Source organism: Pelobates fuscus, chromosome 10 (genome assembly GCF_036172605.1).
Source record: "Pelobates fuscus isolate aPelFus1 chromosome 10, aPelFus1.pri, whole genome shotgun sequence".
In the NCBI taxonomy this organism is placed as follows: domain Eukaryota; kingdom Metazoa; phylum Chordata; class Amphibia; order Anura; family Pelobatidae; genus Pelobates; species Pelobates fuscus.
Window position 1 is genome coordinate 98,425,045 of NC_086326.1, and position 16,289 is coordinate 98,441,333.

Sequence of the window (16,289 nt, forward strand, 5' to 3'; positions counted from 1 at the left end):
TGCTGCATACACATGTACGCAAACAAAATAAAAAAATAAACAAACAATGCTGGATCACACAACGAATTTACATGCAGTTCATTTTCAGCAGTACTAGTAGTATTAATACAGCGTCAACAAATTCTGCAGTGTTTCACAATTCTAGAAAGTGCAAAATGTTTTAAATTAAATTAAATCGCTAGATATTCTTCCCAGGAACAGGTGGGACTGCGAGGTGGGTTCAAACGTGTTTTCATCGTTCTCCAGTTCTACGGCAGTGGTGTTTCTAAGTGACTGCTCTGACCATACATCACTGCAAAATCTTTGGAGAATATTAGAAATACATGGATGATTGTCTGTTTGTATATTTTTACATACACTAAAAAAACCTTACACAAATAAAATAAATTTTTTACATGTCCTAAAAAAAACAGCTCTCAATAAAGTTATTTTTAGATTAAAATATACATCTTTTCTCGGTTTGGTTGAAATCAGTGTCAATCCAAAATATAAAGTAGGATAAGTAAAACAAAGAGTGAGTTGGTTCTGGAAATAAACCTTTGCCCATAGTTCCATTGACACAAAAATAGTGGGAAATATGACACAAAATCTACCATTTGATGCAGCTTCTCAGGCAGGCAATAATCATTTTTGCTGTTTTGTTTTTAATACTTTATTAGGTTTGTCTCATTTTAATGAAAAAAAGAGTCAATATTTTATATTTTACAAAGTTAAAAAAATAAATATAAAGTACAGATGGAATTATTTGCCCAATGGCTACCAGTAGGCAAATAGATCAAAATTTTAAAATAAGGATTTCAGTCATGTGACCGAGCTGAAATCCAAAATCTAATTTTACAACCACTTGACGTCTCACCAGGGGTTCGTCAGTCACTATAACCCATTTCCACTACAGCGAAAAGAGAGCTGGAATCTCCTGCTTAAGCTAGCTCTCCTGAGTTAAGCCATGCAGTGCAGGACTAGTTCATTGGCTGAGCACGTCAGCTGACCTCTCAGTCCATGAAGCTAAGCCCTGCACTGCCGGCCTAAGCTCACACGGAAACCCTCCCACTCTACTGTAGCTGTAGTGGAGGTGGGGAGCGGCAACAAGCAAAACACTTAAAAAGTTAAACCATTCTAAAAACAGTTTGACTTCTTAAAATCGGAGGGGTACCAGGGTACTCTTGACACCTTAACCATTACAGGGTGCTGTAGTGGTTATGGTGCATGGAGTGTTCCCTTTAAATCAAGATAGTTTGGTGTGAAACGTATTTATAATGATCTATTTAAACCTTGCACACAAAATGTTATTTACACTTTGCAAAAGTATGTATTTTTTAAACATTAATATTTTCTGTGCCAAAGAGAACATTCAAGATAAATCAGTGTACACATTTTAAACTCGGCTTCTTGTGCACAAGGATATACTCAATATAGTACATGGTGCATTATTCAGCAATTCAATACAGAAAAGAGTGTGAATAACCCTCTGAAATTTGCATGAACGCAAATGTGGTTTATTCAGTCAACAATTCAGTTTACAATTAAAACTTTATCTAGGTCTTTATTCCCAAAACACTTTGTTCTTTCTTTCCCCGACACTCTTAGAATGCCATCCTGATTGTGTGTGTGATTTCTCCCTTAATATAATCTTGACTGATCAAGAGAAAAAAAGCTGGAGAAAAAAAGTGTAGCATTGTACACGGTTTCATAATTAACAAAAATATATTTATTTTTATTTTTTTCTTTAACTTTCAAACAAGGCCAAACAATGTCAGAAAAAAATAATAACGGATGGCTTTACAGTTTAGCACAGGACTTATAACATTACTACGTAGAAAAGCTCACACACCACACAGAAGCAGCATGCGTAGTAAGGCTTACCTCCAGCAAAAAAAAATAAAACATAATTAAAAAATTAAAATAAAATAAGAGTGAAGGAAAAAAAACAAACAAACAAAAAAAAACCAAGACAGACTAGGGCATTATAAACAGGATCATATTAATTCAGTGCTGGGTTAGAAAGAAATCCAATATGAAAGGAGAGTGGTGTATATTAAAAAATGAACAGGGGTTATAACGGAACTTAGTCATTCAGCTGCCAGAAAGCGCTCCATCGTGATACTTTGTTGTAGAATGGTTCACACTACCTTTCATAAAGCATTAAGAGAGGACATAAAGAAACAGAAAGATAGTATGTAAGGCTGCCCAGCTTCTGTGGTGCCAAATATATTTTTGTCGTCTTTTTTTTTTTTGCATTCATTTTGAGTGCTGGTTTTGAATTATCTTGAGAAAGAACTTGTGAGATGATAAAAGGGAGTGAATGTGAATTAAGGGAACTGTACGGTGAAGAAACGAGGATGAGCAAAATAAATGTGATTGTTAAGTTTTAAGGGCAATATAAATAGAAACAGACAGGAAATCAACTATATCTAAAGGGGAAACAATGAAAGGATTCCATTTGCATACATGAGTTCAAGCAATAAACTTATCTTCTGATTTCAAAATGGGCAAGAAAGAAAAGTGGGGATAAAAAATAAAAATCACGATTTTGGAATTCAAAAGGGAGTAGTAGAACAGAAATCAGGAAGACAACTATACCACTTTACTTGTTAATGCAATGAACCTGCCTTCCCATCACTCGGGATTTTACCTCTAACCTCAGAGGGAAGCTTGAGTATCCAGGTTAAGGGGAAATGGTTACATTACAAGCTGGGGCTAGAAACAAGATACACAGAAAAGAAGGAACAATAACTCTGGACTGGCACAATAGAGCTTTGTGCAGACTGTGAAGGAAAGGGAGCACTGGGGGTCTAGGTGGAGGGACATTTTTCTGTTTATTTTTTTTTAATTTTTTTTTGGAGGAGGACAGTGGGAACAAGTCTGTTTGCCTCCAATTATCAGTCTGAATGTCCATAGTGCAGATTCCATTTTGCAGCTGCTGCAGAGTTGAGGGAAGAGGGTAAGGGATGCTGGTAACCTTAAGAACAACTCACCGCCTCATGTATGACCCATTGAGGGACTGCTTGGGCATTGCAGTATTCATGTAGCCGTGATGCCCTGGGCTGGAGTACATCATGTTGCTGTGAGGACTAGCCTGCATTGACTGCTGTGCATAAGGCTGGCTGCCCATCATTCCCATTTGCATTGGGTACTGAGGGCTCTGGTTCATGTAGCCATGGTTGCTATGGTATCCGCTGTTCATCATGGACTGGGACATACGATAACCACTCATAGCATTGAGTGTGTTGACTGGGTTCACATTATAAGCTGGTGCTGGCATTAGGTTTACACTCATATTCATCCCACGCTGCATGGCAAGGGAACGGGAAGGAGCTTGCATTGTCACAGCCTGTGGCGGAGGGGCATGACCATATAACTGTGATGGGTGGGGACCAGATGTAGCTCCTGGGGGTAGAGCAGATACTTTTGTCCGCATTGACATGTGGCTTTTGCCAGCCATCTGAGTCTGCAGCCTTTGACTATGTGTGAGCCCCATCTGCCCACTGGTCATGTTACGCTGAAGTAATGGCGGGGGCAGGTTCATAGGAGGTGGAGTAAGGTTTGGGGGAGGAGTCATTGCCACCTGGGACTGAGGGGGTACAGAATGTGGTGACTGTGAAAGCTGCACCATGTTGCTTAAAGAGGAAGAAAGGGAAGCACCATTTGCATAGGATGTAACAGCAGGTGTGTGACTGTAAGGCAGGGAGTGATCCATTAAGGTGTTGGTCAGCTGTTGCAGTTTGGCAAGACTAAAAGTTGCAGAGGGCTGAGGGTAATGCCCAGGCCCAAAGTCCCCTTGGCCTATCCTATCATACAACCCTCCAAGGCCACTACCTCCTGTCTCAGGAATGTCCTGCAATGTAAAGCCAGCAGTAGACATGCCACATGGAGCAAGCTGCTGTCCACTGCTTGGAGGCCTTTCCACAGCACAAGCTTGTGGGGACTTAACATTACATTGGGGCTGCTGTGGTGGTGACCCGATCATGCTGCAGCTGTTATTCATGGCAGACATCTGTTGAGTTACAGCACAACTACTCTGAGTCAAGTTGGAAGAGGTCAATCCCCCACTGTAAGAACAACTGTTCTGAGAAGACATATTTCCTCCACCCATGCCAGAGTCGTAGCTGCTGGGATTATCATAATTTTCTGTGGTGCTTTCAATGCTGCCCAAGTCGCTGAATCCACTATCCACCACTTGCTGGGAATGGTCAGACACAGACGAAACATCCATCATTGGACTGGTCTCTAAATTCTGCATGGACGGAACGGCCATACCAGTCTGGTCTGGGCTGATCTGAGCATAACTACTCTCCAGAGAGGGTGCACTAGGGCTGCTTGTTGACCTCACTGAGTGACCAGGATGTGAATGGACAGATGAGACTGGGCTGCTGTGGTCAGATTGTTGGCAATCCTCTGTGACAGCAGCTGCTGGGCTCTGCACATAATTTTGAAGGCTGTGACAAGCCTCCTGGGTCTCTGTACAGTCTGTGTATGCTTCATGTTCCTCACTTTCACGTGTAAGAGATTGGACAGCCTGTGCAGTCTCAGAGTCAATGTCCAAAGTCTCTCCACCACACCCTGACAGCTGTGGGACCAGATTCCCAGTGTGGCTTTCATCAGGAACCATGGCTTGCTCCTCTGTTTCCTCTATAGCCTTTGGATTACTAGGCTTCTCACTGATGGGTTCCACCTCCATTACATCAGCACCGCTGCTATTGGAAACCTCTCCCTCACATGGGTTGTCAGTTGTGATGCCAAGCTCTAAAAAAGTCTCCTGTTCCTCTATGGGTTCTTGAAGTGGTTCTTCTGAAATCTCCTTCTCAGATGTGTCCAGATGACTGTCATCCTCATCGTCTGCATCATGATCATCATTGTGAGAATGCTCCTCTTCTTCCTCCTCCTCTTCTTCCTCCATTACAGCAAGAGTATCTGATTTTCCGGTGATTGAATCATTTATTTGTTCATCTTCTTTGTCTAGCTTCTCTTCATTTGGCTTCTCATGGTCTTCCTCCTCTTTAGTGGTGTCCTCTTCTTGCATCTTGTCTTCATCTTTCTCTTCTTCTTCCTGTATAACCCCATTGAGCTCTTGATTATCTACAGACTCTGTTTTTTCCACATTGGTATTCTTTGGGCTAGTTGGCTCTGAGGAGATGGTCTCTGGCTCCTCTTCATTAGGTTCAGACTCTTTACTAGTTTGCACTGCAACCTCTTGAGTGGAGAAATCTTTCTCTTCTTCTTCTTCTGCCTCTTTCACCTCCTCAATCTGAGCCTTGTAATCAGGTTCCATGGGGGTCTCTGGAGGAGTATACAAATTGAGTTTGAAGCCGGCTTTCCTGTCCATGCTACGTCTTCTCTTCGAAGGTCCTCTTTTAACTCCCTTTGGCCACCCTTGTTTTCGTGGGGCGTGACGTGGACCTTCCTTATCAGCTGCCTTAGCTGGAGTTTCCTCCACATGATCTATATAGAAATACATATATTAATTAACATGAGCTAATAAAACTGATAATAGAAAGCATATATTATAAAAATATATTATAAAAAATCTATACTCTTATCAACATATTACAATTAGTTTATTTTGTTTTTCAAATATCCTATATAAAGCGATTTTTAACCCCTTAAGGACGGTGGACGTGCTATGCCGTCCTTAGGAAACTGACTCTAAATGCCTGGCGGGCGGCATAGCACGTCCCCACCGTCCAGTGTACTTACCCGGTCGTCGGCGATCCAACGGCGGCATTCGCGGTATGGGGACTTACCTGGGAGCCCAGGGAGTCTCCCTCCGTCCTCTTAGGCCCCCATGGGCCATGTTATCGCGAGGTCCTTGCGAGGACCTCGCGATCACATGGACGGCATAGCCGTCCAAGGCATTGCCAGCAGGGTACTTCCCCTGCTGTCTGAAAAAATACAGTTTAAAAAAAAAAAATTATATATACTTCGATCATATATATATGTACACACACACACACACACACACACAAATACACATACACTGTCTACGTGTATTTTAATATTAATATATATAATTATATATATTATCAAAGTACACATAGAATGATATTGATTAAATATATAATTATATATTTATATATAATATAAAATAAATATGTAAATACGTAATAAAATACAAAATAAATAAGTAAAAAATAGATGTGTGTAATTTCGTTCTATTTTAAAATTAATATATATTGATATCAAAATACACGTAGAACAAAATAATATATATATATACACATACATAAGTATATACGTATATATCACTATATATATATATATATATATATATATATACACACACACACACCTATATATAAATAAAAATTATTTAAAAAAAACACACACACATATCTATCTATCTATATCTATATCTATATCTATATATATATATATATATATACACACACATACATACACACACACACACATATATATAATAATTCTACATATATATTTATGTCATAATTTTACATAATTAGGCCATTTTGTGAAGTACAATCTGCGGGACCTGCCTGACAACCCAGGTCGAAAGTCCAGGGAATTTAATTTGCTGGCACTATATTTAACCCTGTAACTTTCCAAGACACCATAAAACCTGTACATGGGGGGTACTGTTTTACTCAGAAGACTTCGTTGAACACAAATATTAGTGTTTCAAAACAGTAAAATATATTACAACGATACAGAGACTGCATGAAGTGGCCCAGAAGAGGCATCGGCTAAATCTCTGGGCCTCCGAGACTGGCGCTCCCTACCAGTTGCCGGACCACCCACAACTGCCGACCAGCCTTACCATTCATATGGACGCACTCCAGACCCGCAGACCAGAGTCAGGTCGTGAATGACTGGGGGACATACTTTGCCCCACAACCGGGTACTGGGCTGATGTTTGCCTCTATTTTAAAGTTTGCCAGTTATTAGTAGGCAGGTTGCTGCCCAGATAAAGTATGCTCTGTCTCCTAGGCCCCCATGGCCATCTACCAGCTTAATGCAGCCTATACAGGACACCAGTGTCCGTGGTAAACCCAATAGATTAACAGATGAATCTCTACCCACAGACAGATAGAACATAACACTCACAGCATCTAACAACCTGTCACTCTCATAACGCCTAAGTATCCCCAGTAATTCAGACACGTAGCATATACATATTGAGCATATAACTGTGCAACTAACCTGTATGATACAGCATCGCTAGTACAAACTATTGTAGCTACATAAGTGATGGTGCATTAAGCACTCAGTTACCACCTGTATACTGATGAACCATCCCGAATCTCCTAATACCTTACTGCTAGCCTGAGCATGTATTCCCTGCATAAAGTTACTCATGATCTCAGTTGCTACTACTAACAATGTGCAGGGCTGCTGTATAACTATAAATCTATAGTATAAGCATGACTACTATATATAAAAATGTGCATCTCTCTTATATGCCATGACATTGTATAACTGTTTTGACTATGTCGGTTTGTTTTGCGGTCGTGGCATTGCACACCAGTTTGTAATTCTCCTGACGAAAAATAAATAATAATAAAAAATAAATAAAAATTAATTATATATATATATATATATATATATATATATATATATATATATATTACAACGATGATATCGTCAGTAAAAGTGAATTTTTTTGCATTTTTCACACACAAATGGCACTTACACGGACAATATAATTGTTGTGATTTACTGTTTTGAAACACTAATATTTGTATTCAGCGAAATCTCACGAGTATTATAGTACCCCACATGTACAGGCTTTATGAGGTTTTCAAAAGTTACAGAGTCAAATATAAGGCTTGAGTTTCAGTTTTTGCACATTGAAATTTGCCAGATTGATTACGTTTGATACCGTATGGTAGCCCAGGAATGAGAATTTCCCCCATGATGGCATACCATTTGCAATAGTAGACAACCCAAGTATTGCAAATGGGGTATGTCCAGTCTTTTTTAGTAGCCACTTAGTCACAAGCACTGGCCAAAATTGGTGTTCAAATTAGTTTTTTTTTAATTTTTCACACACAAACAAATATTAACACTAACTTTGGCCAGTGTTTGTGACCAAGTGGCTACTAAAAAAGACTGGACATACTCCATTTGCAATACATTGGGTTGTCTACTTTTGAAAATGGTATGCCATCATGGGGGTAATTCTCATTCCTGAGCTACCATACGGTCTCAAAGGCAACGTAACCAATCTGGCGAATTTCAATGTGAAAAAAACGAAAAATGTAACCTGCTATATTTGACCCTGTAACTTCCCAAAACACCATAAAACCTGTACATAGGGGGTACTGTTTTACACGTGAGACATCGCTGAATGCAAATATGTGTATTTTATTGCAGTAAAAGCAAACAGTATTATGACATTCGATTCGTATTTTCTCCAATTTTTTTTTTTTCATATTAAATTATGTTTCATACCTAAATATTTGATGTTAAATGGAAGCCCTGTTTCCCCTGAATAAAATGATATATAATAAGTGTGGGTGCACATAATATGAAAGAGGTGAATTACGCCTGAACAGACATATAGCGCAAATTCAAGTTTTTGTTTACGTTTTTATCACAACGTGTACATTTGTCTCAGTCCTTAAGGGGTTAAAATGGAATCATTATAAATTCTACTTAACCCCTTAAGGACACATGACATGTGTGACATGTCATGATTCCCTTTTATTACAGAAGTTTGGTCCTTAAGGGGTTAAAGGGACACTCCAGGCACCCAGACCACTTCTGCCCATTGGAGTGGTCTGGGTGTCAACTCCCACCACCCTTAACCCTGCAAGTGTAATTATTGCAGTTTTTATAAACTGCAATAATTACCTTGCAGGGTTCAGTCCTCCTCTAGTGGCTGTCTCACGGACAGCCACTAGAGGGACTTCCGTGTTCTTAGAACACAAAAAGTGTTTTAAACGACGCTGATGTCCTCACGCTATGCATGAGGACCTTCAGCGTCGCCGAATAAGGTTTTCCTATGGGGAGGTCTAATGCACGCGGCCAGTGCTGTCAGGGAAGGGACGTGGGCTGGGCCTGACCCAGCACTGAGGGACATTGGCGCTGGATTCAGGTAAGTCACTGAAGGGGTTTTAACCCCTTCGGCAACATGGGATGGGGGTGGGAGGGAGAGGGTCAATTTTCTCCAGATACACACTTGTCTTAACTCCCATGTCTTTGAATATTCCATTTAAAATTCCAAATCGTATCTCAATTAGATTTAAGGAAATAGAAACACATCTACTTTCATTTAAACACACACACACACACACACACAGATCTGGAAAGACCTATAAACAGTCCAACACCGATAAACTCCCTTACATATTCCCAGATACACACAGAGGCATGCACTCACAGATGCAAACAACCAGTCTACACGCTCCGATACAGATAAATTACTCTAATGTCCAAAGGCCAAGCTGCATCCCGAGGATCTGGCACAAAATGCATAAATAGGTAGCAGTTGCTCCCATCCCATGCACACATTATGCTCTGGTTCCTCGGAGCACTGTCAGGAAAAGGTGCTCTTCCTTGTAGCCACTCTGACATGCTACATTAGTAGGAAAACAGCAAGCAAGTCCGTAACCACAATGTCCAGTGAGGCAGTGGCCACCTGTTGTCAGTTGTTTCACCGGACATTCCAGTAACTAAGATGCCATCAGCTTTACCCATTTATATTGCATGCTGCAAATGTCCCAGAGGTTGGTGGCTTGTGACCACTAATCTATAACCATGCAAGGACAAACCTTCAAGGTTATTTACCAAAATGGAAAATTACATATTTTAGGGCAAATTATCCAAATTGGACAAATTCTCAAATTAAATATTTAATTTTCCAGCTCAGTTATTTTTTCCTACAATTTGCAATTCCTTCATTCATTCCCAACATTTCATGGTTTGGTGAGTAACATTTTCATTCTAAGTTTGAGAGAAGCAGTACACTTAGAATCCACTGGGTTACTTAATTCAGCCTGCTTATTTTTATTTATTTCGTTTTTGTTATCATTACGTGGGATAATGTTGTAGTTTTGAATCTTCCATGCGTATACCTGAAGTCTCCTGCACTTTTCTGCTTTGTAGATGATGCTGTTGGGCAGTTTTTCTTGCACCTGGTTTTGAGTCTCTCAGGGGCACAGGGCTATCCCGGTCAGAGTCCTCAAAGGGTTCATCTAGAACCTCTGTTGTTTCTGAGATGGTTTCTGTAGTGACACTGCTGTTTATTCTCTTGCGTTTTCGACCTCGTTTCCTTCTTAGGCTGAATGCTCGCTGTAAAAGTAAAAATATTATTATTATTAAGTTAAAAGGTGCGCAGAAGATGCATACAACTACAGATCATGATATCAACACACTATTGAGAATAGAAGCATGCCACAAGATGAAAGGTTTGTTTTACGATAGAAAGTATGGCCATTTAGAGTGGGATAGTAAGACACTAAAACACTCAATGAGCAACTGTTACTGCAAAATAATTTTTAATGAAATAATCAGTTTATCAAGTTTTGAAGGGAAATTAGATTTCATTTTGTAATTTTTTTTTTTATAAATTCAATATACCGTATATACTCCAGTATAAGATGACCCGAATATAAGCCGAGGCCCCTAATTTTGCCACAAAAGGCCGGCCCGCTAAGCTGAGCGGTCGCAGGAAAGAGCCTCTCCTGCTTTACACAGACAAAACTGCGATAAAACCGCCACAAACGGCACTAAAACGACCCCAAAGTGTCACCAACGGAGAGGGGAAACTGAGGGGTGCACCGTGCAAAAATCGAGGACGAGATGCCTGCAGCCTACAAGCTTAGGCGGCGTGGGGGAGACGGCCGCTCCACTGCAATCTGCCGCGGCTGAAAACAGGTCTCTGAGCCTCCGTTCCCCCCCCTATGGACCGGTGGGGTATATCCCGGTCCCAGGAGGGCCCACCCGGGCAGCGGGACAGCAGCTTCAGACGGAGCCAGCTACCCAGAAAATGGCGGCAATAGCCACTGCAACACCGGGCGTAGCAGAGGGGCGTGACACCCTGACACGGCTGCATGCTATATTTGCAGCCTTCTGGAGGAGACTTGAAGACCGGCAAGCCATGTCACAAGCGACATCACGGCACCTCCTGCAGAGCAAAGAGCGCGAACATGGCGCAATCACAAGCGAATCACCGTAAGCAGACATAGAATATGGTGCCCTGTAGGGATGAGCACCTCACACGAGCACAAGCAGACCCTGACCAGGCACACCCCACAACATCTGTGCGAGGCTAGCTCCGAGGGGAGCCCACACACCATCAAACGCAGCCCTGGACCAACACAGAGGAACCCACGAAGGGCTTCAAACTCTGCAGACTCTACAGAATGCATCCTGCCAGGTGCCCCCACAGGCAGGCAAAATCAGACCCAACACCGAGACACGGATGGAGAGCTTCCTCACGGCCAGGCGGACATGGAACCCTGCGGAGCAGTTCTCTCCACCTCTACTCCCAGCACACCTGGCAGGCCTCCAGAGTCGGCATCGGCTGAGTGGGGGACAAACTTGGACTCTGGGCACCGGGGGGCAGATGACCCTACCAAGCAGCCTCTGGCACACATAAGTATTCAGGACTCTCATGCAATATAGCGGGATAACAAATGTAATTGTTTTAGATAACCTACGAATTTCAACAGATATAGGGGTTTACATATTTTAATCATACCATGGGAGGGGGGGTGTCGACCGCTGGGCACAGGTAGATGACCCCCTTCCACATAGGCTTATAGGCCCATACGCAGCAGACCTCTTGTCCGCCCGTCTCCCATTATGAGCGTCCAGCAATTGTTCCCGATCCTTGCATAATTGCTCTGCCATCTCACCCTACCCTAGGGCACTAACCCAGCAGGTGCCGCTCGGATGCCCCTTGTGGGCACAAATCTCTTGATTGACCTACTTGCATATTTCTGCAGTGCCAAATATGTGCGACCCACGGGATGGTCCATATGTGCAGCCCACTTTACATGTAACTCAAGAGCGAGAGACCTAAGGCTAAAATATCTCTGACCTAGACAAATAAGCATTCTAAACGTTTACCAGATAATAACTGTTAGTCTATATGTCGGTTTATAAGCAATATCTTGTTAAATGCTTCTCGACATTAACGTGACTCAACCATGTTACCTTTTCTATTTTAAAAAAAAAAGTGCAGTGAATCTTATTGTTTTTTGCATGTCTACAACTTGTTATGCCATTCACTAATTTTGTCTTGTGTAATCAACTCTGCACTTTGAAAAATAAAGAATAAAAAAAAATAAAATTACATTAATTGAATATTTATTTACAATGTGTGTATATAATGAATGCAGTGTGTGTGTGTGTGTGTATAATGAATGCAGTGTGTGTGTATAATGAATGCAGTGTGTGTGTGTGTGTATAGTGTGTGTATATAATGAATGCAGAATGTGTGTGTGTTTGTGTGAATGCAGTGTGTGTATATAATGCAGAGTGAGTGTTTGTGTAGTGTGTAAACTGGGTGGAGGGAGGGCATTTTTATTATTTTTTTATTTTAATATTATTAAATTTGTAAAAAAAATATTTTAATATAATTATTTTTTAATATTATTATTTAAATTATTTTAATATGTGTTTAATTTATTTTTGTCCTCCCCCTTCCCTGCTTGATACCTAGCCAGGGAGGGGGGCTATATCATTCCCTGGTGGTCCAGTGGCATGGGCTGTGCAGGAGGGAGCCGGTAGCAAATTGTTACATACCTTTGTAGCAGCTCCGTTCAGCTCCCCTGTGTAACTCTCGCAGTCTGCGCGGAGCGTTTCCACGGGCTCTGATGGCCGCAGGTCCCGCGAGAGTTACACAGGGGAGCTGAACGGGGGAGCTGAATGGAGCTGCTACAAAGGTATGTAACAGCTTGCTGCCGGCCCCCAACAGGACCGCCGGGCTTGTAATGAGCCCGGCGGTCCTGGTCTGTATTATGGCAATGTAAGTTGCCATAATACAGACAGTGACTTGAGTATAAGCTAAGGGGAGCTTTTTCAGCACAAAAAATGTGCCCAAAAACTCTGTTTATACTCTAGTATTTACGGTATGTAAAAAACAGGTTCGCCATCAATGCAGAGTAGGTATGTACCCCTACCTCCCACACAGTACCCCTACCCCCCCCAGGCAGCACCCCTACCCCCCCACACAGCACAGCACCCCTCATACACACACGTTACCCCTCATACACACACACACACAGCACCCTCCCACATACACACAGCACCCCCCCACACACACACAGCACCCTCGCCCACACACACAGCACCCTCGCCCACACACACAGAACCCCCCCCCCACACACACAGCCCCCCCCACACACACACACACACACACAGCACCCCCCCCACACACACACCACCCCCCCACACAAACACAGCACCCCCCCCCACACACACACAGCACCCCCCCACACAAACACAGCACCCCCCCCCCACACACACACACACAGCACCCCCCCCCCCACACACAGCACCCCCCCACACACAGCACCCCCCCACACACACAGCACCCCCCCCCACACACAGCACCCCCCCCACACACAGCACCCCCCACACACACAGCACCCCCCACACACAGCACCCCCCACACACAGCACCCCCCCCACACAGCACCCCCCCCACACACACACACAGCACCCCCCCCCCCACACACACACAGCACCCCCCCACACACACACAGCACCCCCCCCACACACACAGCACCCCCCCCACACACAGCACCCCTCCACACACACAGCACCCCTCCACACACACAGCACCCCCCCACACACACAGCACCCCTCCACACACACAGCACCCCTCCACACACACAGCACCCCCCCACACACACAGCACCCCTCCACACACACACACAGCACCCTCCACCCCCCCACACAGAACCCCCCACACACACACAGCACCTCCCCCACACACACAGCACCACCCCCACACAAAGCACCCCCCACACACAAAGCACCCCCCCACACACAAAGCACCCCCCCACACACACAGCACCCCCCCACACACACAGCACCCCCCCACACACACAGCACCCCTCACACCCACACACACAGCACCCCTCACACACTTACACAGCACCCCTCACACACTTACACAGCACCCCTCACACAGCACCCCTCATGCACACACACCCCACACTCCCCCACACGCACCCCCCCAAACAGCACCACCCGTGTACTCGGCAGTCTGTGTGCGTGTGTACTCGGCAGTCTGTGTGCGTGTGTACTCGGCAGTCTGTGTGCGTGTGTACTCGGCAGTCTGTGTGCGTGTGTACTCGGCAGTCTGTGTACTCGGCAGTCTGTGTACTCGGCAGTCTGTGTACTCGGCAGTCTGTGTACTCGGCAGTCTGTGTACTCGGCAGTCTGTGTACTCGGCAGTCTGTGTACTCGGCAGTCTGTGTACTCGGCAGTCTGTGTACTCGGCAGTCTGTGTACTCGGCAGTCTGTGTACTCGGCAGTCTGTGTACTCGGCAGTCTGTGTACTCGGCAGTCTGTGTACTCGGCAGTCTGTGTACTCGGCAGTCTGTGTACTCGGCAGTCTGTGTACTCGGCAGTCTGTGTACTCGGCAGTCTGTGTACTCGGCAGTCTGTGTACTCGGCAGTCTGTGTACTCGGCAGTCTGTGTACTCGGCAGTCTGTGTACTCGGCAGTCTGTGTACTCGGCAGTCTGTGTACTCGGCAGTCTGTGTACTCGGCAGTCTGTCTGTATGTGTATTCAGCAGACTGTGTGTGTATTCAGCAGTCTTGTGTGTGTATTCAGCAGTCTTGTGTGTGTGTGTATTCAGCAGTCTGTGTGTGTATGTATTGCATTTGTTGGAGATACTAATAAATATAAGCTTAATTTTATCTATTTATATCATTATTTAAAATTTGTATAATTGAACTCTGTGTTCTTTTAAAACAAAAGTTATTAGTTCGGACAACAGTACGAGTTGTTTTTTCTAAACTTAAACCTCAGTATTTGGGTTTAATTGCCGTGTTGGCACTTTAAGGAAAAAAAAGTTGGCACGTATTGCGGTTTGGGCACTCGGGCTCAAAAAGGTTCGCCATCACTGCTCTATGCGGTTTATTTTACACATGCCTCATTAAAAGAAAGATTAAAAAACCTGACTGGTTATAAAAACGACAACCTGACACTATTAGTCTACTCTGTAACCGTCAATTTTCATGTTGGTCTTGTAATAATCATATTGGCCAGTAGAGGTCAGCAGATACTAAGTATACAGGAGAAGTAAAATAAAATGTTACAAAGGAAAACTCAAAACACCATAACCAGTACAGGCCCTAGTCACTTCCTGTATTGAGAGCCGGAAGCTACTCCTACAGCAATTCAGTTTGAACTGAAGCTGCTAGTCAGCTAAATGATATTAAAAAGCATGGGACCAATGGGGTAACACTGCTTCCATCCACCCTAAGGCATGCTTTGTAGTTTGGTGATTTGTAGGTTTTTAATTTTGGCTTGTTAGATTATTCTGATATTATGCCTTTGGCTTGTTCTACATTTTTGGTGATTTTCTGTTATCCTGACCCAGTGAGACCACAACTATATTATGGTATTTGGGCTGATATCCACATCCCTAATGTTTGGCTTTACGGTCCTTTCTTAGCTCTCCAACCTTTCTTTGTGAGCTACTTCCTATCATTGTGCCATAGTTTGCTATGTTATGCCTTTTTCCATTTTGTGAATGGAATAGAAAGACTTTCACCATATTAAACAGCAGCTGTTAAAGGCAATTATATACATGGCACAAAAATGTGTGGGTTCACAATAAAGCAAAAAACTAATTTCACTAGTTCAGTTAGTTTAGAAAATTATTATATAGGGGGATGGCAAGGAGGTTTAGAGCTTCAGTGGATATATATAAAAAAAAAATATTTGGGGGTGGAGCCTAACCACCAAGCAGAGCAGTCGCATAAACCCAGAGCTCCGTGCAATCAGCCTATGTCAAGCCAATATACAGTTTATCTGCTGGACTGATGGGGGATCACCTCCACAGCTGGGTGCCTTGTGCTCCAGGACTGGCACCAGCATGGCAGTTGCCGGCGGTCCGCAAGGGCGGTTTCAAAGGCTGAAAAGGAGGGCTCGTCTCACACGCCGCCTCCACCTTCAGATTAAGAAGGCACAACTCTGAATCAAGTCAAGTGGAAATCTGCACCTCTATACTACCCCAACCCCCTAAATGCGCTAACCCTTGTCGACACCTTCATATTTCCTGTTGCCTGGCACCAACTGGGCTTCATGCAACCAAGATACCTCCTACTCTGAAAGACTGTGTTTAGTGCCTGGAGGGGATCGGCTAA

The 16,289-nt window shown here is 43.4% G+C and overlaps 1 protein-coding gene across 3 annotated transcripts in view; it reads right to left on the minus strand.

Moving 5' to 3' along the window:
• Window positions 1-703: 703 nt before the first annotated feature.
• KAT6B (lysine acetyltransferase 6B) overlaps window positions 704-16,289 on the minus strand; it is a 122,058-nt gene continuing 106,472 nt past the window's right edge. For all 3 annotated transcript variants that reach the window (XM_063434336.1, XM_063434334.1, XM_063434335.1), the window contains 2 exons: window positions 10,032-10,248; window positions 704-5,439 (listed from right to left, as the gene is read on the minus strand). In XM_063434336.1, coding sequence (XP_063290406.1) covers window positions 2,972-5,439; window positions 10,032-10,248 — 2,685 coding nt within the window. In that variant the 3' untranslated portion in view covers window positions 704-2,971. The remainder of the gene's footprint in view (window positions 5,440-10,031; window positions 10,249-16,289) is intronic.